We start from the raw sequence: 25,717 nt of genomic DNA, 5'->3' as shown, positions 1-25,717 counted from the left end.
TATGACCAATACAACCAGGGAACAGATGATCATGTATTTTAATTGAAGCATATTCTTAAAATGGAAAGATCTCGTAATTAATGCATTCTAGTGTTTATGCTCCAGTAGCTACAAGGAAGTCAGTTCGTAACCTGTGACATCCCCTCCACCCAAAGACACTGGATCCCACAGTAACAGAGGTGGCACAAGCTGAGTGTCAAGTTGGGAATTTAGACACATTTTCCATCACTGAGCCTTAAAGGATTTCACACTCTCACTTAAGACAGTCTACACCTCTCAATAGGTGCTACATCTAGGATGAGAGATGCTACGAAATGGCATTTTTTAAAGACAGACTTGCAATGACGAATAATCATGATTTCCTCAACAGCGAGACTTGTTGCTCTGTTCTTCTTGGCAATGATTAGGTCTTTAGACACTCAAACATTATGTGATTATTAGTCAATCAATGTTTTACCATTAACAGGCAGTGAAAGCAACCCCTGAACATTTAATTGCTTGTTTCCCGTTCAAACTACTAAAAGTCCATTTGAGAAATAAATCTACATCTACATCAAAAACAGCATGAAGGTTAGAATAGTATAACAGCAGTTATATAGTTTGCATCTGTTGGAGGCTAAAATGACAACTATCCTAAATCACCATATATTTATTGCATTTTTCAATGTCATATACAGTAAAATGGTGCACTGATACAAGCCTTTAGCCCCTGTCTCTTAAATGATACCAGTATCAATATCATGTGACCTTTCAGTCAGAAACCCAGAAAAATACTGTCAACATCCAGATTAATTTCTTTAGCTTTACCCGATTTTTCAAATTGTGACTTGCGTTTGTAAGAACATCACTTAGATGCAAAATTGTGAAAAAGGTTTGGATTAAGAAGCTGCTCAGACACTGACACGAGGTTCCACTCTGATTGAATTTGAGAGCTGCTGATCAACCCCCAGTTAAGGCCAACTGATCAGGACAGAGGTGTCAGTTCGGAGCTTAGCTGGAGGAGTGAACGCAACACTCCTCCTTAAGCAAGATGAAAGAATGTTCCGCATGACACGTACCCTCCTAAACACTTTGACGGATGTGATCGACCAACCCCCAAAGACTTGTCGTGACAACAGATGATCTGCTCAGGTAAGCACCATCTTGCTTTTCAAAGTGCTTTACATTGCAACTCATCGTTAAGAGGTTGATTTCAAAGTCACTGCTAGTCTGCAGCTCGACAGATTTCCTGCCCATGTGGATATGTGGCGAAGTCACGGATGTCTTGGAGGCACAGGTGATAATAGGGCCTTAATCGCCCTGCTGGTTCTGCTTGTCCCTCTCAATGTCACATATCCGGATGAATGTGGTAAATATCAGCCCATAGTTGGAATAATGCCACTTTATCTGGTTTTGTCAGACCAAGGTCTTGGTCACATGAAGTGGGTGAAAGATGAAAGGTGTATATAACATTTGCAATTTTAAAGCCAGTGTGTGTACTGCATAATCACCAGGTTAATACTATTTGGATGGTGCAAGTTTGAAACTCTTGGATTAAAAATAAAGCTGAAATGCGAAATGCATATTTTTGCATGCAAGATGTAAAGACTTTCTAAACGAAAGGCGGCTGCTTTGAGGCTAATTAGCATTTTCGACACAGACAAGTGATCAGAGCAGACAAGTGTAGACATCCACCTTTTGGTCAAAGGGAGTTTTCAGCAGAAATTCATGTGATTGGAAAATAATGACAATGGTAACAATATATTTGCTATTTTATCAAATGTTTGGTATTTTTGTACTTTTTATACAATATCTCTTAAATCTAAATATCAGTAAAAGCAATTTCCCCAACATGATGGTAAATGAGAATGGATGGTGGCAGAAGCATGGTGCCCCCATCCCTACTCTTACCCTCTACCATACCGGCTGTACCTCATCCAGCCATGCTTTACCAGCACCCTGCTGTTCAATACCGTCTCATTTGTCATGTATCAAACGCAAACTTCAACGTATTGCCCTCACATATGCTGCAGAAGACGGAGTCTGCTGCAGTGATGCCCTGGCTGCCGTCCAATCCTCAGCTGAATAAACACAAGGGCCATTTGCAGGTTGGCAGACATTGAGATGTTTGTCTTTCAAGGCAATCCACCTCCCTCCCTTTACTCCAGTTGACCCCTTCTCTCTGAAACACAGAGGTGAAGAGATGCCGAGAGCTCACAGCCGCAGAAGTCACTGTGATTAGATGCAAACCTCGGAAGTCCGCAACATTTATGGAGTTTGAAGTGTCTGGACAAGATTGAAAGTTGTGGGAGGAACAATGTACAAGTGGAGAGAAAAAAGAAACATGTCGGACGTTAGAGGACGTTATATCAAAGGGAGCAGATCAAATAGGATTAAATAGATGGTTATGAATGATGGTTCACTGTAATAACAAATCAGATCTGCAGACAGAGATTAAAATAAAATCTAAATATTGATACTCATGTTAATTAACCAATTACACATCTATAAAGAATCCTGATATTTGATTATAATCGTATCATCAAAGGCTGTGGTAGCCCCAATCCTGTCTCCTAGAGATTACATTTATGCTATTAATTTATTTTTTTGCCTGTTATGTTTTGAGGGAAATGTAATTGCTACCAAGGATGTTGACTTCGAAGATGAGGGTTTGCATCCTGAGTTAGGTTTAAGCAACAAAAGCACTTCGGTTAAGGTTAGGAAAAGATCATATTTTTGGTTAAATGTTAATTTGATAAACGCATCATGCTTTGTGTTTTAAGTCATTGTTGACTTTTCAGTTCTTAACCGAGATGACGCTCTTTCCTTATTCTTAACCAAGTGCCTAATCAGAACCATAAAAAAGCTGAATCCTGCTTTATGAGCACATATTGTGGGAAATGAAAATGATTGAAAAATGTTGTCACTGAATGTTTAGTATTTTGACTTGCCAGATACATTCATTAAAAATGTTTCCTCATTATTTTTTTTAAGTGATCATACTTGCGGTTGCAAATAAGCATAATTTCTAGGAGACAGGGTCGGGTAGCCCCCTACCACAAACTACAAACACACACACATACAATATGTACATACATTTTTGAGTGCTGAGCATAAACTCAATGTTTCGCTGATGTGTCCCTCTCTGTAAACTTCACCGTGTTTCCAACAGCTCGCAGGAAATCTTGGAAAAACATGAGCGTGGTAAATGCAGCTCAGTCCAACCACCCAGAAAAATGGGCACAAGAAAACAACAAATCCTAAAACAAATGCTGTTCTTAAAGACACTGACCTATTGTGAATTCATGACCGGGCTCTTGTTTGGAGATAGTCTTTCACGACACAAAAGCAAGCAGGGTCTGCTGTTTCAGTCACTTTAAACAAATAACAATGATGCAACAGAGTGCTTCCAGTGAATGTGAAATGCACTGTTGAATCACCAGTGGAGGCCCCTCCAATAGTTTGCCACGCATCACAACAGCCAGGACAGGCTCAGTATTAACATTTCCTTTTGACACGTGGCAAAAGGTTTTCTTTAACCCACGGAGGTTGAATGGGAATCAGCGGATAATAAGAAATTAAAAGGTAAAGAGGACACAAGGGAAAGAGCGAGAGAGAAAGCCAAATCCTAGCCCCAGGGCTTAATGTTAGAACACAATGGCCGCCAAGGCAGTAAAGGAGTCGACATTTCTTATTCGCCCCCTCCCCTGGTGCCACCTGCATTACAATTAACCTCATGGCAACCTTGAGGTCTCTGATTAGTGATGGCCTATTGTCTCGATCCCATTAATGCTTGGCCCCCACTCTGCCCTCAGCGCACTCACATCAACAAATCAAACCCAGTTTCCGGCAGGGTCTTTTACTGCAGGGAGCTGGCCTCTAATATGGGACGGCTAACTAAGGGATGGCAGCAGAGAGGGGCTGCAGAGAGCTGCTGGAGGTACCTGTAAGGCTTGGTAACTCTGAAGGTTGAGTAAAAAGAGTATCCTACCACAATACTGCAAATATTCTTTGTATTGACAGATGCCAAAAGCTGCTATATTCAGTTCTAAAAGATGCAGGAATCAACAAAAAAGGAAGGAAACTGGACTATTACAACAGGAAAAAGGTGCTTTCCTTTGCTTGGTTGATATTGACAGCCACACTGACAACTGCAAAATACAGACATGTTAAAAACAACAACAAAACTGACCTATGCAGCTTTGCCCCAATGACACTCAGGAGAAGTGAAAGACAGAAGCAAGAGCGTTGGAAGAATTAAAAGCACGCCAGATGTTGGGAACCCCTCAAGGAATAAACCGACACATTAAACATAATATCACCTCATGCACTGGAGTGCAATCACTGGTTCTCTCCAGGGAGCTGTTACACTATGTGTTGCTGCCACAGTTTAAATCTCAAGAACCAGAAACTAATGCGCCGCAGACGGAGTTGGCCCACGCAAAGAGTACACTTGGGAACACAGACAGGCTCGGGAGCTCCATGTAGAAAGGGAAAAACTATGACTTGATTCTTGAGCTCAACATAAATAGAAACAGAGTAGTTTTATCTGATATGGCTGTGGAGATAAGCATCAAATCGTTTTATGTATGTATCGACACAGTAGTCAGTAAATCTGCCTTTAAAGTGACTTGCCTCTTTCTTAAATTACACATCTCAGCTGAGGCGCTGGGGGACAGACAGGACCAAATTATTCACACTGCATTAATAATAAGACTCAAAGGCATCAAGTGTATTTAAAACAGCTGTGTGAGTTTTAAAGATGACAAAAAAATGACCGTATTATTCTTTTATCAGTAAATGCTAATCATCATGAGCAACACTGCTGCCAAACATCCTAAATGACATTATCAGAAGAACCACTTGTGAGCTGTAATGCACATTTAGAACTTTAAAGATATGATCAATGGACAAAGCTTTTGCAACTGAAAAAGAAAATAGCTTAGAAGCTGAATGTTACAGTTTTTTTTGTTGAGAGCAGTGGGTTGAAAATGGAGAACAAATTACAATAATGTCATCTTTATAATGAATTGCAATTACTGTCATTATTATACTGTAATTATTGTAAATACTGAATGTTTAGTATTCATGTGTGCGGATGAGTTCTAATTAGTTGTCCTGAAGTATTAGGCTTAATTTTCATCATAAATTAAGAATTGTGGTGCATTGATATGAAAATTTGATCTCCGTGAGTTTATGTGTTTAGTGCTTGATATATCCATTCTGCTAATAAAGTCACTGTGTATGCTAAACCTGCAAGGAACATATTGTAGATGTAGTGAGGACTGGATCCAAGATGGCATCCCATTCATTCCAATGCAGTTTGCTCACAGTCTAAGAATAGAGGGTATCATATTTTGTGCAAACTGCAGAGAACCTTGAGGCAAATTTATGATTTTGGGCTTCATAAATACAACTGACTTGACTTGCAATATAACTTACATACAACTACTGTCCATCAGCATTATACATATTTTCAGTTGTTTGCTGCCTTCCGGAAATCTGTAAGTGCTTGAAAATTTGGGCTATTTAGACTATAAAGGTCTTTTGGCTCTTAATAAATGCATGTAGAGTACCATGATAGAGGGTAAGCAGGATAACACTGGCATTAACAATAATACACTTATGCTTTAAACAGTAGACTCCTTTGAATCTGTGAAGCCTACATTTAATGAATGCAACACTGACAGTGATCCGATTACATGTTTGAATAAAATGTTCAGCATCTTTGAAAGAAACGACAAACAAGACCAGCAGAGGGAATATAACAATCCAGAGCTTTCTTCCTGTAATTGCTTAGTTTGGATTTTGTCGCTGGAAATTAGCATCAGCTTTCTTGGATCTTTGGCGGGATTCATTTGTTTTATGATGGCACTAATGGTCATTCAAGCTCCACAGCCAGACTCAGGGGGAGGAAAGGGGTCAATTTATTCCAAATTAAAAGAAAATATTGAAGTTTCTGAGGCTTCTGCTCATTTATATCATTGTTAGCTCTAAGCCACTTAGACTTTTGTTCAATCCGTTGTAGTGTGTCATTAGAGCAGCAATTCAATACCATTATGTACCTTCCACTTTTCACATGACCTCATCCCGGTTGGCTGTCATGTATCCAACAATCAGATGGTTTGATGTTTTGATGTCAAAATAGAGATGTGTCATCTTGATTTTTAAGGATATAGTTGCTTACTGTCAGGCTAATAACAACATCATGGTGGGAGGATCTTAAGATTTTCACATAAAGCTTACCTTCTAAGAACATTTTTCTTCTTACTTCCTTGTCATTTTCTAAAAATCATAATACAAGTCAATGGACAACAGTTTTGGTTAAAGCACAAACAGGAGGATAAATAATAGTTTATTTACAAAGACTTAGGGTTAGGGTCCAAGTGAGGCTTGAAAATATTGCGATCCAGAGATTCCCAGGATGTTTTTCCCCTCCAGTAAAAGAAGACAGAGCCATTAAGCATTTAATTCAGAATGGACCAGCTGTGTCTCTCTGTCCAGCTAAGCAATACAACAACTACGCCATTTATGGACTGTCCAGTGTGCAGGTGGCGGAGAAACTTTTGGGGCACACCTGCCAGCTGATTCAACCATTAGACTACGCACCACACTGTCTGCAGCACCAGTCCCCCGAGGATGTCCTTCACCATGCAGGTGCAGAGATGTAGAAACAGTGATGTATTACTCCAGATTTTAGCAATTACTTGCTTGAAAATCTTCTTTTATTGCGCGTGAATGAGACAACTGGATGCATATTTTCTGTGCGTTACTTGGAACACTTGATCTCACGTAACTGAAAACAGTTCAAAGAATGTTTTCAACTTTCAAGTGTTGCAAATCAAATGAGGTGATTATAATAGTTTTACAATAGCTTGAAACATCATTTCATGATTCTGACTTTTGATTCTAACATTGTAAAAAGAGTTGGAACAGTAAGCTTTTAATCCATCCATTAAATGTGAATATTTGCAAAAAATGCATAAACCCTGACACACCTCTATACTTTCATTGTGTTGTTATAAGCTTTCAGTCTTTGTATAATAGAAAATAAACATAATTTTTAAACAATATTAATGCATGTAGAATGTAATTATTAGCTCATTAGTTCATGTATTTTCACATAAAAGTTTTAAAAAGTTAACTCAAAGTCCTTTTGAAGCTTTGTGGATGAACAGAAATGAGCCAAAAACAGGAGCAGATCATTTTATATAGTACAAACGACTGCTTTCCCTGACTAAAACCTACCACTGACCCTGTCATAGACTTTCTGCGTGCTTCAAAACATGTTTCCTTCTACCACTGAAAACAGGCCACAAGGCTGCCACATTGCTTATGTGGCTTCACCCAGCAACCATTATACACCTAACCATACTCTGACCACATCGCTTTAACACTCTGCCAGGTCCGACCCAAAATGACCCTCCCACGAAGATTCAGGGAAACAAAATATAAAAGCCATCCTCTTCTCAAAGCTATAAAACTGAATACCATAACCGGTTTTAATTCAAAATCTGACTGCAATTACAATCAGAAAAAAAAGGAGTCTAATTTCATGTTGAGTCTTGTGCAATCTTTTACCCAAACAGCAAGGTGGCCACATTATACAGTAAACTATGATAAACTGTTCTGTAAAAACTCGACAAGATTAAGAATTAAATTTAAAAAAACAATCATAATCTTTTACTAAACAATACTAATTTGTCACACCTGGAAATGAACCCCATAAACATCACATACAGCTGGAATTTATGGAGGGATATAAATAGAGGGTATTCTATTAATATTCTTAGAGAAATGCTTAGGCCTGGTGTGATCTTCCATGAGATTCATCAATGTTGGTAGTTATTGTCCAGACCCCCCATGGTTGCAATTCTTTATGCTCACCATCTTGGTAAACTGCATTATTTAGTTAAGAAGATGTAATTCTATTCTCCTCACACAATCAGCGAGACTCCAGACCGACCCAAAGCAGCCGCACATGTCCTCTTAAAGTGTGTTTGCACATGTAATGGCTTAGTGTGTTTAAGTTATAGATTTGAAAAAAATACAGATGAAATGACTCACTTAATCCTAGACAGGAAGTGATTAAGTCTGGTTGCAGCCAAGAGTCTATTACCATTACAACATGTTAATTCTTTAGATGATTGGGTATTTATGTAAATCCTTTGTTTATCATGTATCCATATGGTGAACTACAAAGATGTGTATGTGCATTGTTACAACACCAAACCAGATGCTGACTTGTCTGAACTTGACAACCGGTCTTTTCTTTACAAAAAAAAAAAAAAAAAGTACATGATGCTGCAAAGAACTAAAAAAACTTAAGTTGGCACACACAAAAAGGGTTTAAATACAACACAAAACAATTTGCATTTGATTTAGTTCAGACGTAAATGATTCATTTAGCACTTTGAGAAGCTATTACACACTGCTGCATTGTTTGCTGGTGTTGTGCAGCTTGATTTCACGCACATCATCTCAGCAATCTGGAGTAGTTTATTTATCCGAGCCCGTAAACAAAATAATCATTAACCAGCAGTGCAAGAAAAGCGTTTTGTCTTGGTATAATATGATACCAGGTGAGGCTGCGTGTCTTGACAGGTCGCCATTTTTGGGCCACTAATTTGGTCTCTTTGTGGTACAAGTAACTCCCTGCACAGCAGCAGGACAATTATATCCAGGTGCAAGGATTTGATTCAACAAATTCTAGGTGGATCATTCCAGCTTGCTCCAGGCCCCCCCTCTTTGCTGCGTTGTCTCTCTTCTGGGCCAGCTTGGAACAGATGCCCTTGAAAAATCTACAGCCCTCACATGTGACTGAGGACCTTGACAAAAAGCTGAAGCACTTCCAGAAACTTGAAAGTCATGAACCATGTTGTATATTATAATAATTGGAATGGCAGCAACTGGAAACATTCCCCTGAATATTCCAAAAGATAATGGGACATGCTAATGAGCATGGAATCAAGCCAATCAAAAAAAATGAGAGAGGAGAAAGAGAGATGGGTGGGAAGGTGCCCAAAAAGAAAAAAAAAAAAGTAGAGCCTACGGCGAGGGTTGTATGCATATATGATGTATGTGTGTGCTCTGTCTTCTTGGAACAGCAGCTCTGTTGAGTGTAGAAAAGCACTGTACAGTCCGCCTGTCAAAACTGTTGATGCACATTTGGGAGAAGTAAGATTTGGGAGCTTGCACCTGGCAGACTGAGGGATTTCATGCTATGCTGCTATGCCAAAGCACTCCAGCAATGCCATGCTAAACTCAAAGCTTATTCTTCTCCCTGGTCGCCACAACGAAAACATGACAGAGGGCCCTTTTTGCTCGTATTATTGTAAAAAATGAGCTGAACTATGAGGGAATGTTGTTTCATTTCTAAATCAGGGAAGGTTTTGGTGTAATTTTGGATTTATTTTAATTCACTGGAATGTTAATGGAGTTCTGAATGGAAATTTACAACCAACTGTGTGTCAGTTTTTCCCAATAGGAGCAAATTATGTAAAATTCAACAAAGCCATCTGTAACTGCTTGAACGGTTATTGATGTACATTAAATCTTAAAGCATAATTCCCTTTGAATGGTAATTATTACTTTAGGAAGAGCTTACAGTGCAGTGACTTATTAAAAATGCTGGACTGCATCTTCACTGAAAAGCGAACTCTGTCATCAGTGACACACTACATCTCAATCCTGCGGACAGCTGATTGGATTTACTCAAAACTTGGGCTGGAGAAAGTCTCATGCTGAGAGTAAAATTGACTTAGGCCTGTATTCAGAGAGAAAGATGAAGGGCATCCAGTCTTATCATTCTCCATCCCATGTCTCCCTGCAGCCCCAATACTTTCCATGTGTTACTCCGGTATGTGCCTGAGAATTTTCTACATGTGATGTCAACATCAAGCCAGGACCCAAAGTCAAAGGAGGTACAAGAGGTTGAATCAGAAGTGCTGCCAACATTTTATGGCTTTGGAATCCATGTTCAGATTGTTCAGTGGATGAAAGCTCACAAAGAGATAGATGCCAGAAAGCAAGTGGAAATGGTACAAATAGAGATGTAGCTTAATGTTTGTGTGACAAAGCAGACTAAAATTGGCAAGATTTGGAAATCCCAGTTTGCTTGTTATTTGCACCTCAAACATCTGGCCAATATAGAAAGTCTTTTGTAACTATAACACCACCTCAGTGATCAAATGTAGTGATTTTCAAAATGTGTTGTGATACAAATTCATAAAGTAACCTAGTGCATCGCTCCAGATGGCAAAGATGTTGATTTTCACGCATGTTACATTTGAATTTCATTTGATAAACCTTAACAACATTTCTATAAGTGTAATGTGTAAAAATGCAGACAGTGTAACCAGGGGGCTGTGTGTAATTTCATTCCCACTGCATCCTCACCGGGGTGCTGGTTCTCAGACTTCAGCCAGAAGACAAGCCTTTATTTGATTTAGGCAACTCCCCCCCTCTCATGAGCCTCCTCTGCTCATGAAGTGTCCCAGTATGGAATGTCTGCATTATTACACTGCTGACAGAGATTGATGCTTCCCCAAACCATCTGCACATGCAACAATCCTCAACTTGAATGAACTTAATTGCAGGGGGGGGACAAAAACAAAAAAAAAAACTTTTAAGAGTTGGAAAATACAAGGTGTGATAGTTTTAACTTTTGATGTTTTGGTTTGAGGGAAACATATGTTTGGAAGAAAAAAAAACTAATTAATGAATATTTGGAATTTTAGCCAAACTCCATCAACAGTGTTACAAATGAGTGATTTGACTGAAACGCTGCGGTTGAATTGGGTTGTAGCAGAAGCACAGTCAAGCCACTGACAGATGTAACTTTGAAATTAGTCAACAATATATCATCAGTCTTTTAAATCTATGCCTCCCAAAATAGGCATGCAAATAACCCTAAATAGTCCTTTGGCTCATTTGTGTGTCTTATTCTGCAATGTATGTCAAAACTCAATTTATCATTTGAGTAAAAGGTGAAATTATAAGAGGAACACTTGGTCAGAATCTTACATATTTTTTAGACAACAGTGCTACTTTTGGTGTCCCCCTATACATTAATGCAGTGCTTGAAATACACATAAGCAGGTGTGAGATGTGCCGTCTACTCTTAAAGGCTCAGAGAACAAGGGTTGCAGTGTTCTTGTGCAGAGAATTAACTCGTAACCCAGTGGGATCAAGTGTTGGAACCTTACAGTACGTCAGCATCTTGTTGAACAAGGCTAGGGATCAAAACGCTAATCCCTCCACTCTGCCTTCGGTTATAATTAACTTGCAGTCCTTGATGCTAACACTATTTTAAAGATGTGTTTCTATGGACTTTAATCCTGATTCAATCTTTCTGTCTGTGTAAAAGAGAAAAAATGAAGAGGCTTGCTTATGATGGGGCCTTTTTTGTGTTCACATTCTCTTTATTTCACACTGTATCTTGTATTATCAGTTTAATACTTAATATCACAGGATGTTATGACTTGAATAGCGTACCAAAACAGTAGAGAAAAAGTTCTCTGATCTTCAGCGGTTCAAATTAAATTCATAGAGTGCTGGCATGTGAAATGTTCAGATTCAAAAGAAGTGATGAGATTGTGTGACTGGAACCAGAAAATAATTTGTTTATTCAACATGAAACCTACATTATTACAAAGTTGAATGAAGAAAAGCATTTGCAGCCCCTCAAAACATTCACATTTTATATTTGACTGTTTTACCACCTCAGCCGATCATTTTCAGATTAAAAAAGATAAAATAAATTCTCAATCGCATAAATCAAAACATAAACAAAGCCAGTGGTGCAGCGCAGAGCTCGAACAGTGAGAGTCAATTACAGATTGCGGTTTTAAGCATGAACCAATTATTTATGAAAAGAAAATACAAACAACTGAGGACAGAATTTTTTTTTTTAAATGTTAAAATGATTTGCAGAAATAGCTGCTTTCAAACAATCATTCCACTCGCCATTAGATAGCAACATGCTGCCATTTATCTGTTTGATGGCGGGGCCTGCAGTTTGCTGTGAAGCGATGACAGATGGATACTTACGTCGCACAACTTTGGAAACAACCTTTAGCGAGAAGTTCAGCTGGATGCTCTTTCTAAGGACTTATCAACACTTGTCCATTAGACACAAACCACTGCTGAGCATGGCTTTATACCAAATAGCTGAGTGTGGATACAGTGCAGGGGGCTGTCATATGTTTAAAAGGAAAAAACAAGTGGCTGTGGACAAATCATGTGACAAATAGGACACTTAAACACTAGTGCTGATACTCACTTTGCTGTGAGTAAACATGACTGATTATTCACAGTAGATTGGAACAATCATTATATATTAAACAAGTCATATGTAATAGATATAATAAAATATACTAGCAGTCGTGCTATTATTCATCTATCTTGGATGTTTGCAGGGAAAGTTTCAACATTCAATGCTAGGTTGCAAAAGCTGATGACAAGTTCCCAGTATGCCGTCTCAAACCACCACTGCAATATAACTTGTGCAATGTGAATATTGCTGGTCAGATGTGGGTTTCCGTTCAGATGTTGCTGCTGTCCTGACTTCCTCTGTGCTCCAGAAACGCACAAACTTTCATCTTGATTTCAGTCTTCATTCCTATAATTTTTTTTGCCAAGTTTAGATGTTATGAGTCACTTAAAGCCTTGCTGTTTTTCCATACTCGATCTTCTGAAATAGACTTGACCTTTTGTGAGAGCTAACATTTTATTTGCCCTTTCAAACACACTGATTTTTCTTTTTTGTTTGTTTTTACCAGACTATCATCTACATAGGTTGCTTCAGTACTATAAGTAACAATGTCATATACGCATCTTACAATCATTAATAATCATGATTATTTTTTGTGACAGATAAATGATATTCCAGTGAAACCCATAAAACACATGATTCATTATAAACAAACAGCCCAATACCTTCTTACTCTGCAACACATTCTCTGATACAAGTCTTTATTAATGCAACATTATTCAGTCACAGTCAATGAAGTGTTTCCATATGTAGACATCACATATCATGTCTCATCCCCCTCCCACACAATGACCTCACCTCAACACAAGACATAATCCCCTGACATGGGAAGCATTGAAATAGGCCTTCATCATTTGTTGTTGTCATTAATTTTAAAATCCCCGAACACAGACTGTGTCACGCTGTGGAAGCAACAATGACACTACAAATACAGGTGCTGCTTCAATGCAGTCTAGAACATGTATTTTAGTTTAGGATATTTATTTGTTCATGAATCAAACATTAAAATCTTGGCATTACAATAATAACTATTTTGATACATTTTCTGCAAAGAGTGGCGCAGTGAAGCTTTGGCCACAGTTTCCCCTTGCAGGTGGAAACATCAATTAGTGATTAATTGAAGGTGGCGGAAAAATAATAAACGGCAAACACCTGGACCAGGCAAATTTGGGCCAATCATTATCAATCAAGCCATGAGTGAGCAACGGGCAATTGGAATTAATGGGACATACACAGCTTATAATGTAGGAAACGCATGGCATTTCATTTTTGAAATTATTATTAGCAAACAAATTGACTTAGCACAGTTGCAACCGTCAAATGGTTGGTCACTGAGTAGAATAGATGGATGGATTTCTGGCTTGCCAACATATTTACCTAATTGATCTAATATAAAATGATCCTTCATAGCTTGGGTTGTCAAAATGTAAGAACACATAAAACAAAAAAAACTCAAACCATTTTTCCTGAGCCATGTTTGCAAAACCAAGCCAATGCAAAAGGCTTTAATAATGAAATATTGACTCAATCTGTGATGATTCTTCTGCAATAGTAAGGATCCTATTTTGGAGCACAACCCTTCTTTTACTGATCTTTTAATGTTCACAGATTGTTTATTTTACTCTACATGTTGATACGTAACTGAAGGAGTATTGGGCTCAGAGCTGCTGGTACATATTTAATATTGTTGGAAGAGGTGCTTTCACACGGTTTCTTCACATCCCTGTCAAAGGATCACAGAGGTCACTGCGGCTTCTGGAAGCGACGTGACCCTGTTACATTGCAGAGTTTCATCTATTCTCACCTAATCCACATCGTATCCCTCAGTTAACTCTGATATGAAGGAGTATCAGAGTCACTGACATAAAAATCAAACGGTGTGATACTTACAGGAGCCAGCTGCTGCACACAGGTTGAACCATGTGTTATACATCAGGGATTTGTTGTGTAGGATTCGGTACATCTCACTTAGCTGATCATAATTTATCATCTTTTATTAAGTATAACATTTAGCATATAGCATTTGATTGTATAATTAAATAATGAAGAACAATATTTCACTTTGACATAAATGTATAGCTAAGGCTCACATACAGTTGTACCAATTGAAGTTTTTTGCAGCTTCAGTTTAAGATTACTTTATTTTTTTGTTTCATTTGATCATATTTTTCACCATAATGACTCATATTCCTTCACATACAATGTACATGTAAATTCTCAGATCCATCCTCTGGCAACATTAGGTAGCTAATATCCTTTGCCTGAGTTCAACACTTAGTGCACAGTCATACAAACAAACACACACACACACACACACACTGAACCACCCACGTGCACAGACAGACCCACAGACACATTTCAGCTTCCAGGTCTTTCTTGGCTCCCATCACCAGTCAAGTTGCATTTCCACCTGTGTCCTGCTGATGCAGCTGGTGAAAAAACATCCCATGCCAAGCGCACTGGTATGATGATACCTTACCACGTACCACATTTTGTTTGCCAGTTTTTACTTTTAATCACTCTCTTTCTGTGATGCTGCTGTAATTATAACTGAATACACTGCAGAGAGGAGGAATGTGTGAGGTGTGAGTGAAGCGTTGCATTAGGTTGTAGTTTTCAACAGGCTGCTGCTGATTCGCTTCTCTTGTTAAAATGTGTTGTTGATACCTGCTGTACTGTATGCTGACTACATTGTATCAGAATGGCTTGAAAGTCTTTGATAAGGTCAGTGAAAATGTGCAATGAGACGACATGTTTCTTTCTACCTACGTGTTTCCTTTAAATCATAACATTTGACTTCATGAATAGAGTTTGGGCATGATGACACAGACTCAGTTTTATTCCACTATGTACAGGCTTGATGTCACAAACGCTTCAATAATAAGCAATAGAAAATACCTACAGATGCACACACTCTCATGACACACACACACGGACAAAGCGTGCAGTGCACTGGACTCTAATGATGGATGTGCCTCCATTATCAGAATCAAACTGAACAACAGTGAGCCAGAACAATTACAAAAGTGCCAAATGCTTGCAGGAAAAAAAAAGTGTGGGTATTTACATAGCATGGAAAATGGCTGCAATTGTGCATGCTCAAGCCAGCTAACCAGGGGAATTATGATTCCAGCTTGTTTCGTTGCACACTTTTTTTTTCCTGAAATGATTTACTCATGAGGAAAGAGCAAAAATGTAATCCATTGCTGTTTGAAATATGTTCATTTAAAACAACAGGCAAGCAAAACAACCTGTATTTATTGTCCCTTGTCTCTGGAAAATATTGGAAAGTTTTGAGTCGCAGCTTAACAGGAAAAGAACTATGAATTTTAGGCAACCTAAAGATAAAGTGTTTGTGCAGATACTAGTGAGTTTTGGTAGATTTTCTTACAGTGTTCTTTTTTAAATATTTACAAATGCTTCTCGTCGCTGTGATATTAAATCACTGATGTGGGTTCACTCTGGATCAAGTTATAGAATTTCATTTTTTATGTTTTTTGTCACACTTTATGACTTTGATTTGCAACTCCAGACGTTTTTACTTTTTAGCTGCATTAAGACTTTCAAGACAAGTGCTGTAAATCGTAAACCCGTAACTCATCACAAGCACAAGCTAATGAATTGAAGAAAAACAAATCTCGTATTAGAAAGTCAAAGAAATCTGATGATGTAGGTTGAATTTTAGAAAAAGTTCTGATCAGAGACTAATTTGTTTTGCAGAATACGGTAACGACGGGGCTTGTTCAAATTGTAAAAAAACAAAAAACAAAAAAAAAACTTTAATCTGCAACCAATTTAGTTAGTTGGGACATGATGATAAATGCAAAAGAATACAAAAGAGCATGCAACAAGATGAAAACCCAACATCTGTTTGTATCAGGCTTAATGTCACTAAGAACAATGAAAAACCTTAAACTTCATATGGCTGCAACCGTGTGTTTTCCTCCAGGCCACTTCATGATGCACAAAAAGCACTGTGATGTGGATCAGTAGAAATCTGCCAGTGATGATCTTTGGCTGGACATCCCCATTGCAAAATAACAAAGTCATTATCAGAGTCATCAGACAAACAGATGTCGTCAAGCTGCTCTACAAGCGAGAAGACCTCTCCATCGAACAGTACATTAACACACCATATGCATGGCTTTAAGAAAAAGAAAAAAGAAGAAAAAAAAAACTACATGAAGTCAGTCAGGCTGATGGATTTATTAAATTAGCTTTGGTTTATGCTTTAAAAAAAAATCTGTCTCACTCACAGAGTCCTGGTGTAAACAAAAGAGTAGAGGTACATCAGCCAAAGCAGAAATACAGGACTGAAAACTGCCATGAAGTCCAACATAATACACCAACAACTACACTAACAATCACTCATTTTCTTTCTACTGCTGTTTTCTAATGCTTTTTGAAAAAAAATAGGAATGTCAGTCTATATTTCATATTTTGGGGGAAATGTATTTCATCAGTAAGTCAAATTCAGGGTACTGCAGGGGTATGTGAATAAATATTTGAGAAAAAACACACATATTGGCCCTTTAACCAATTCGGTTCATTGGACGGTGGCCGCAAAGGGGTTAAATCATAAGGATTGCCGGTTCCACTTCCTGGATTTGGCACACTAAGCAACTCCCGCCCTGTTGCCATTGAGCAAGGCACGTCACCACCATCACCATCACCATCACAACACAGTAACTAAGCGAATAGCAGGCTATATAATGTGGCCGGGCTCAGGTGTGAATATGTCGTCGCTGCACGATCAGTCGACTTTTTCCTCTGAATAAATAGAGATCAGACAGAGCATATTTTTGCAGAGGTGTGCAAGCAGTCTCACCCTGTCGCAAAGAGCTAATTGGAGTGGCCTCATTTAGCAGCACGTCAAACACAGTGTCAGCGCCTCCACAAATCTCCTCCATGCTCTAAACTTAATAGCATGTCAGAGACCACAACTGATGCAACGGGGGTCACCGTGAGCCTATGTTTCACTATAACGAACCCCTCTCCAACCCCGGCACTGTGGTGGCAAAGCGGAGATTAATGTCCCAATCAGTGATGTAGTTAAACAAAAAGAGCTGTGAACTACATGAGCTCCAGTCTGGATTATCATAAGGCAGCCAAACGCCACTTAGACTACACAGTAATGGAAAGGAAAAAAAAACATATAAAGAGAGAGAGAAGATTCGTGTTTTTGTCTTCTTACACGTCTCATAATAGTTTGACACGACATTTCAGAAGATGGATAAGATAGAAAAAACAGCAAGTTGCTCCATGTGCAGCTTCAGGCCTAGTGGATTACACACGTGGGAGCCCTGTGGCCAACTCAAACATGTCACACTAATTGTTTGCAAATTATACAGATTTCAAGAAAGGTGGAACATCTTAAACAAGGCGTCTTCAAATCTGAATGTGTGAGTTTGGAGGATAATATGACGATTCTATTTAAACACAACACAGATTAAAGCCATGAAAATTAAAACATATCAAATGTCTTGTTTGGTGATGAGATTCATGTATAAAAAATGAGTTACACGTTTTTTTTAGTTTTTTTTTAAAGTAGCATTTCCAAAGAAACTTCAAAAGTACGAAACAGCCAACCTGAGTTCTGCATTCCGTCCAATCATTTACTGTGCATGAGGATTATTAAATAATTTTGGGTTAAAAAATAATAAGATTGGGATTATCGTTGTAACTTGTATGTAAACTTGGTTCACTGTTGGATGGAGTGATCCATTACCCAGAGCCTGGCAATGAAATCGTTTTATGGCTGCAAATACGACAGGGTTTCTTGGAGGCGTTTTGAAATGTCTGCATGCCAATAAACTAAAGTGGCCTTGACTTGAATTTGACCTTTTTGTATTAGGACTCTTAAGCTCAGCAGATGGAGACTGTAGGAATCCATTTTTGTGAGATATTTCATGACTCTTAAGTTTTGTTTTTTTTAAAAGCAAAAAAAAACTTAGTAGCTGTTCTAAAAAAATAGATATCACATGTCTTTCTGTCTCTTTTTTTTCGCGCAGGATCATTTCGCTGGGAACCTAATATTTAAACCTCACTGCAAATGTTTAACTTATCGATTTAGTTCACGAGAGGCGGCAGTTGGGCATGCAGATCACAGTACTGGCAAAAGCATGGGCACCTAATCCATCATGGGCACAGATTACGGATTATATATATATATATATATGTATATATATATACATACATACACACATACACACACACACACACACATATAAATGCATAATATATGAATATTTTTACTAAGTGGCTATAAGTGCTTTAGTGAAGACTAAAAAAACACTCCAATTACACTCATGTGCACACATATAATATTTAAATACTAGAGCTTTTTTAAAAGCCAAATAAAGTCGTGAATATTAACCAGAAATCACAGAATGTAGAAAGCTTGGCTTGAAAAAACAAATCTGTTTTTTTTCAACCTTTGTGATAATAGTAAAGGTTGCATCCATTTACTGAACACACATATTGTTTGCAGGGAGAGGGAAAAAACTATTCTGAGTTTTATATGTGTAAAAACAACATGAAGGGGAAATGTGAAGCGTGATTCTGTCTGATATTTGATGCTCAGATAAACTGCAGAGTGTCTACCTTGGTAACACAAACGTCAGGCTCGGTTTACTGGCCACAAGTGCTGGTAATAAATATTCATGATGCTGGCGCCTGCGCTTTCCTGATATCTGAGTGTTTGTCATTTCCAGACTTGAGCGTAAATACATTTAAAGTGGATGTTGTTGTTTTTCCCGCGCTCCTATTTGATCTAGAATCACCATCAGCTCTATAGGCAGCCTGATAGGAGACGCGCTGCAGCCTGTCGTCGACTCCTCTTTTTACGAGCATTTTATTTTCGACACCGCGGTTCAGTGTAAAGTAATACGACAGAAGCATGAAGTGGAAATTAAACAGCATAGTCGAAGCTCATGCTTTGCATTCAGTCGTATTTGGCACGTTGAAGACGCAGCGTAAAAGCCTGTAGTTTGTGCCTTCATAAAAAAAAACAACATGTGCAGTGAGTGAGGTCGTGAGAAATAAAAAGGAGGGGGATGAACTCAAGTCTGTGGCCATAATGAAGTAAATAACCATCAATCCACACAAATCTCTAATATATATTCTAGGGCAGTATTTTTCATTATTACTAAAAGAATTTCACATTTTTCTTCATGTCTGCATTTGTCAATCTGGCATTTAAATGTGGTGCATGTGTTCAAAATCCCGCCTGCCTGGCAACCACATGAGCTGCTTTTAACGCAACCACTTTAAACTATTTATATTTCCAGTTACATGTGAATATTTTTCTATAAAGCTGCAAAGTGACTGTCTAAAGACGAAATACGCACGGCGATGGAGTGCATCTCTGAGTATAGCGAGCAGTGCGTCAGTTTGAGCATCAGCACTGGAACCTCAGATAGATAGTGTTAAATAGAGTCGAAAAAGTCATTTTATTACCATCCCTCATTTATCTCCAAATTTAATAGTCCGTGAAAAGAAAATATGAATACATTTCAATACATTTCAACAAATAATCTAAGATGGAGGGAGTCGTGGGTGTTTTCTTTTCTTTTCTTTTTTTTTTGCTGATATACAAGGGGATGGCGCATGCATGCACGCACGCGCTCACACACCTTCTGTGCTGCTGCGTGCACTTTTTTTTAAATACTAAAATTGCTATTTGGTTGTTTCCGGGTGTGTGTGGAGCAGTTTTGACAAAGCTGCAGACTGACAGATCGTGGCTCCGTGCACACTGGCAGTGTTAACCATGATCACTGGCGGCTGCTGATGTGATCTCTGCCTAATGGGGCGGTCAAGCAAGCTGCAGCCAGGAACAATGAGGGGCCACACTGACTCCTCAGCTCTCACTAAATCTATGAAATCCGACCAACGCAAAGAAGGAAATAAATTAGATTTTGAAAATTGGATTCCCGAACAATTAAGTAACGTAAACTATTCCGGTTTACAGAGGAACAACCGCCGTGATTAATCGATTTAATTTGCACATTACTGGAGGGCAAAGTGTTGGATGTTAATTTTGGATAAACAGAAGATGCAGAAGGAGGAGGGGAGGAGGGGAGTGGGGGCGGTTGGGGGAGTGTGGGACATGGAGAGAGGTGGGGTGGGGTGGGGGGTGAATTTACTTGTTATTGACTGTCAGAAAAGTTGTGACAGTGCGTTTAAAAACACGATGCAACCTTAAGCTTGAAATGAGCTGCTGTCACACACACACACACACACACACACACACACACACACACACACACACACACACACAATATCCCAATCCAAAACACATGCGAGCACACACACACACACACACACACACACACACACACAGTAAACAGTTAAAATTATTTGTGCAACTACACATGCAATAATTCCTCCATGGACTCTAATGTGCATCACTGTGGTTATAAAAAGTCGGTTTTGGTAAAACTCTGAATAATTTTCATGCATCCTTTTCTGAAAAGAACCCATTAGTTTCACACAGCACCCATGTTGAGATCCACCTCAAACACTAATGAAAACCAATAACCCCCAACGCATTGCATTATTGTATTTTTTAATCCTTTAATATAGTACGAAATGTATCCAAACATTTTTTTGTAAACTAAATTTTACATACGAGCGCATTTCTCCATAAATACCGATCATTTCTAACATGTTACCGGTCCTTTACATGCGGATAAATATGGAAAATTGAGCTACTTACATGTAATAATACTTCCTTTCAGACAAAGCAATTGACAGAGATTTTTATATTTATCACGTACATAAACAGATTGACACGGAATTTCAGGCTTTCACTACACGATTTATCGACATGACATTAAATAACAACAATGATACTGTGCTACTCAAACTGGACCTTGGACGAAAATGTTGCACTGAATAGGCTACAAAAGCACATTAATACTAAGAGTCGGTTAGGTCGACGTGTAGACTGTAGTAATACTGAATAATTCACATTTGGTACACAACTATAACATTCTTTTCAATGAAGTCTATTCATCGCAATATTCTTAAAACCATCTCATTTTTCCATATATCTAGGGACCACATTTTCACAAATTCCCTTAAACTGTGATAGAACTATTTACAAAATACAATATTACATTTTTTTCCAACTTGGGTGAAATCCTTTATGTACAAAAAAATTCAGGCCTCTACCCGGAGATAGCATGCTTTTTTGAGATCTCTTCTGAGCAGTCTCTCAGTAAAAATAAGGACTCAAAGAAATACCGAGGGGGAAAGGAAAAAAGTTTAACTTGGTGGCTGTCCTTGCCTCCTTTTGTCCATGCATTCTCTTTCATTGACATTAAAGACAGCCTTTAATTGATCGTTTGGGCCTCCCGTGTTTTCTCAGTCCATGTCTCACTGGCTGACTTGATAAAGTCTTTTGATTCCAAGCAGTTTTTAATTCTGCAGTCTTTCTTTTTCTCTCTCTTTCTTTTTTTTCCTCCCCAAAAATATTTACACGTACCATTCATTGAAATTTGACGACAGCGTGCTGTGGCTGGTTGTGTGGTGTACTGCTGAGGCTGCTGGTGATATGGAGCTGCTGCTCTGGTTCTCTGTAGACGGTGATACTATGGTTGGAGGTGTGGACGACTCGTACCCTGAACTGGCCGCTGGAGATGGCTGCGATCCTGGATTAGTGGATTCGTGGACCTTCAACAAAGGAGACAGAAATATGACATATGAAAAAACAATCATTCCGCGTGTGCTGTTTGGCTCAAAGTAGTGTTGTGTTGTGGAAATGCAAAGCGTAAGAAATCCATTAGACACGAATTAAAACTCCTAATTTGTCTGTTTGGGATATGTGCAAAATTCTAAAACAGTGTGTACACAAAACATTTTCTCATTAAGATCTTAATCTGATTTGTCGGTTGAAAGAAAAGAAAGAAAAGTGTCAAAACAAATTAGCTTCTCTATTTTCTCTATTTTCCTAAGAACATGAAAAAAAAGATTGAACCTCCTCTTATAATAGTTTAAAGCACAAGTCATTTTATCCACATTTACAATATAGACCAGTAAGAAAAAAAAACAGTTTACATCTTAAACATCACATTTTATAATATTCCAAAAACTATTAAACAGTGAAGAAAATAGAATAAAGGCAGCGGGGTTTTTCGGTTACCTTCATGTGTTTTCGGAGGGAGCTGGGGTGTGTGTAGGACTTGTCGCACATTTTGCAGAGATAGGGCTTGTCCGACGTGTGGACGTGCATGTGTTTCTTGCGGTCACTGCTGTTTGCAAATCGCCTGTCGCAGCCTTCAAACTCACACTTAAAAGGCTTCTCACCTAAATAAAGAAAAAATAACAAGATATTTTAACAGTGGGAAGACTTTAAAATTCATGCTGTATATTATACATTGTGTGTTGAAAGGTTCCTGTAGAAATAGATACTTAATAATTATGATTTCTTTTTTTTAAAGCAGCCTTTTGTACTTTCAATTTGGCTCTCTTGTCCTTCACATACTTACTGATTTAAGCTGCAAATTAATTTGCTTTAATCCACTTAGTTTATGAATAATTCAATTAAATTCCATTTAAGTCTGGATAACAAATAACACTTTTCACACAAAATAAAAAGGCCTATGAAATATTTTCTGTTGACAACTGTATCGCATACCAGTGAGCTGACTCCAGCTGTCTAATAAATAATAACCCAGATCGCATGCATATTTTGGATGGGTTATTGTCAGCATGGATTTGGCAGTGAGAAGCGGCCAATCTGTGCGGATCTTACCAGTGTGAGTCCTTTTGTGAATTTTTAGATTTTCCGATCGGGCAAATACTTTGCCACAGCCGGGGAACGGACACGGAAAGGGCTTTTCTCCGGTGTGTACTCTGATATGATTTACGAGTTTGTATTTGGCTTTGAATGGCTTTCCTTCTCTGGAGCAATCTTCCCAGAAGCAGATGTGGTTGGTCTGCTCTGGTCCCCCCACATGCTCCACCGTCAGATGGGTCACCAGCTCGTGCATCGTGCTAAAAGTTTTGTTGCACGACTTTTTAGGATTCGTCAGCTGCTCCGGCTCGACCCACTTGCAGATGAGCTCTTGCTTTATCGGCTGCCTCATGTATCGAAAGAAGGCCCCTGCTCCGTGGTGCGCGGCCATATTCATGTTCATGGGGCCATAGCCGTGCAGCTGGGTCGAAGCATAGTGGTCGGACCGCGGGCTCGTAACGTGGCCGTACTGGTCGGCCCGTCCGTACATGTCCCCCGAGAAGCCCAGCCGCATCTGGCTGTTGACCACGTTGGAAGACGCATGGCTCGCTGCTTGCTCGTGGAGCCCTGGGAAGAGCAGGTGCCCTGCTGCATCTGAGTGTCCATGTGGCCCTGCGAAACTTCCGGAGGCGAACAAACTGTGCTGAGCCCCGGTGGCGTCCCCGAAACCCCGATTTCTGAAGAGAAAGTCCCTGGTGGAGTTGAAAGCCGCCGTGGAGTAAGAGCCAACGTGGGTCGGGTGGTGGTGGTGTCCCAGGGCGGCTGCTGCGTAGCCGGGTGCCTGGGAGGAAAACGCCGTTTGTCCGGAGCCAATATCGTGGGAGCTGTGGTTTATTTTGAATGCGCCCATCCCATCAGCGAACGGATTTATCCCCAACGCCACTTCTCTCTCTGTGACTTCGCCTGTTGAGTGATGCCGTGAGGAGCCGAAAGTAGTGACTCCTATGGTGGGATACTGCGGTCCTGCGTCCAAGAGCATCTTCAGTCTAGACTCGCCGAGACGACTGAGAGCAGAAATCAAAAAATCACGCACAGATATTCTTCCTCCCCCTCTCTCTATCTCATGGACCTCACTCGACTGAGCAAACTCTCAAATCCACCGATTTTCTGTTTACTTTTTAAGACGAGAGGAATTCCCCTATACCGCTCATCCGATGCACACGCAAAACCATGTATACATGCAATATTGTCTTTTGCGGTTTATCTTCCTGTGGCGCAACTTTCACCTCCTCAGTCAGGCGGTGAGCTCTAGACTGATAGTCGCAATCATTCCTGCAGATAAATGAATTGAAAAGACAACACAGTCCAGCCCTGATGAATGGGAGAGGAGGGGGGTTGTCATGTGGCTCCGGAGCTGGGATCTCATTGGCGGAGCCTCTTTCCCCCCAATAACATCCACTCACCAAATAACAATCCACGGTGCAGGGTCCACACTTCTATTGGCCTCTTTGCATCATCAATCCTAGATATTGTGAGATTGCTGACTGTGAATTTGGTTAAAAGGCTGAATAACAGCAAAAACAAAAGTTGAGAGACAAAAGACAACTGGCCTCATAGAAAGTCAAAGCACGTTTTGCAGCCACATACTCCACTAACAGTCTATAAAGCAAGTGTGTAAGGTTGTCTTCGTTAACCTGGGGAGACTAGAGTGGAGTAATTAGTGACGTTTTGGAGCAATTAGGCATTCAGATAGATATTACACCTATCTATCTATCTATCTATCTATCTATCTATCTATCTATCTATCTATCTATCTATCTATCTATCTATCTATCTATCACAATACATTATGACATAAATCCAATGTATAGACTGACAGGACAGTAAACAACCCTCTGAACATCCAGAGGTGGACTTTATAACATGTGTCAGGTACAGGTATGGAAAGATGAGTTTTAATGCATTTTCTTAAGAAACAAAACGGGAAACCCTGAGATTGATATGAAGTCTGTCTACTGTCATCACTCCCTTTGAAGGCCTGTTATTATCAACTTATCCCTTTCACTTCGATGGGAATCCTCGATCATGAGCTCAATCCTGTGTGTTTTGTAGTTTTTCCTTTTTTTTTTTTTTAACTGAACACAGTTTCTGTGTCCACTGGAACTCACACCAGTCGAACATCTGTGCTTTAGATTTCCACATCATCACACTCACCAGCATCCCGCGTTCATAAAGGTTACCTTGACTATATGGGCCGGTATTTAGCTTGGATCCACTAGTATGCCTCATGTATCCATCACGGTTTGGCTGTGCTTGTGCAACTTACTCATTTTTGCAGGCCAGTGATGCATAGCCTGTGTGTAAAACGTTGTGGGTTGTCGAAGTTATCAAGTGGGATTTGCGGCGCTCTCTGCAGGAACCTCCGGCTGCTAGAGTTCAAAGCCACATGCACAGACGTGCCATGCGAACCATTAAAATATCTTCTTGGCTACTAGGCTAGTTTCTACAACATATTCTCCAAGTCAGTCTTGGGAGACCAAGGAAAGGGAGGAAGTTTTGTTGTTCTCAACTTAACAAGTAGACCTACAACTTGATCCGATTTTTTAAGGTAGCCCAATACTCTGCTCTGCAAAGGAAGGACCTTTCAACAGGTGGAAAACGGTAAGAATGGCATATCATTGAAAAGAGGAGAAGGAAGACTAGAGGTCATACAGTTAGAAAGATGAGGCTAAATTGGAAATTGTGTGCCATGAAAATACTTGTTTGTTTCACAAATGCACGTACAG

General features: G+C 39.3%; 1 protein-coding gene across 1 annotated transcript; it reads right to left on the bottom strand.

Moving 5' to 3' along the window:
• Positions 1-21,730: 21,730 nt before the first annotated feature.
• Positions 21,731-24,029, bottom strand: zic1 (zic family member 1 (odd-paired homolog, Drosophila)). The gene is made up of 3 exons (XM_053342425.1): positions 23,010-24,029; positions 22,398-22,561; positions 21,731-21,928 (listed from the first exon to the last, which is right to left on the bottom strand). Exons 1-3 carry the CDS (start codon positions 23,968-23,970, stop codon positions 21,731-21,733), a joined length of 1,323 nt encoding a protein of 440 aa, XP_053198400.1. The 5' UTR covers positions 23,971-24,029.
• Between the last annotated feature and the right edge of the window lie 1,688 nt (positions 24,030-25,717).

This window comes from Scomber japonicus, chromosome 21, assembly GCF_027409825.1.
Source record: "Scomber japonicus isolate fScoJap1 chromosome 21, fScoJap1.pri, whole genome shotgun sequence".
Classification (NCBI taxonomy): domain Eukaryota; kingdom Metazoa; phylum Chordata; class Actinopteri; order Scombriformes; family Scombridae; genus Scomber; species Scomber japonicus.
The sequence above is the reverse complement of the archived record's forward strand: the minus strand, read 5'-3'. Positions and strand labels throughout refer to the sequence as shown.

Bases quoted from the DNA above. Each gene is read 5' to 3' on its own strand.
- zic1 (XM_053342425.1), bottom strand. From the start codon at position 23,970: ATGCTCTTGGACGCAGGACCGCAGTATCCCACCATAGGAGTCACTACT. The intron at 22,562-23,009 runs GTAAGATCCGCA...TTCTTTATTTAG, and splicing joins TCACAAAAGGACTCACACTG to GTGAGAAGCCTTTTAAGTGT. The intron at 21,929-22,397 runs GTAACCGAAAAA...CCTTTGTTGAAG, and splicing joins CCCTCCGAAAACACATGAAG to GTCCACGAATCCACTAATCC.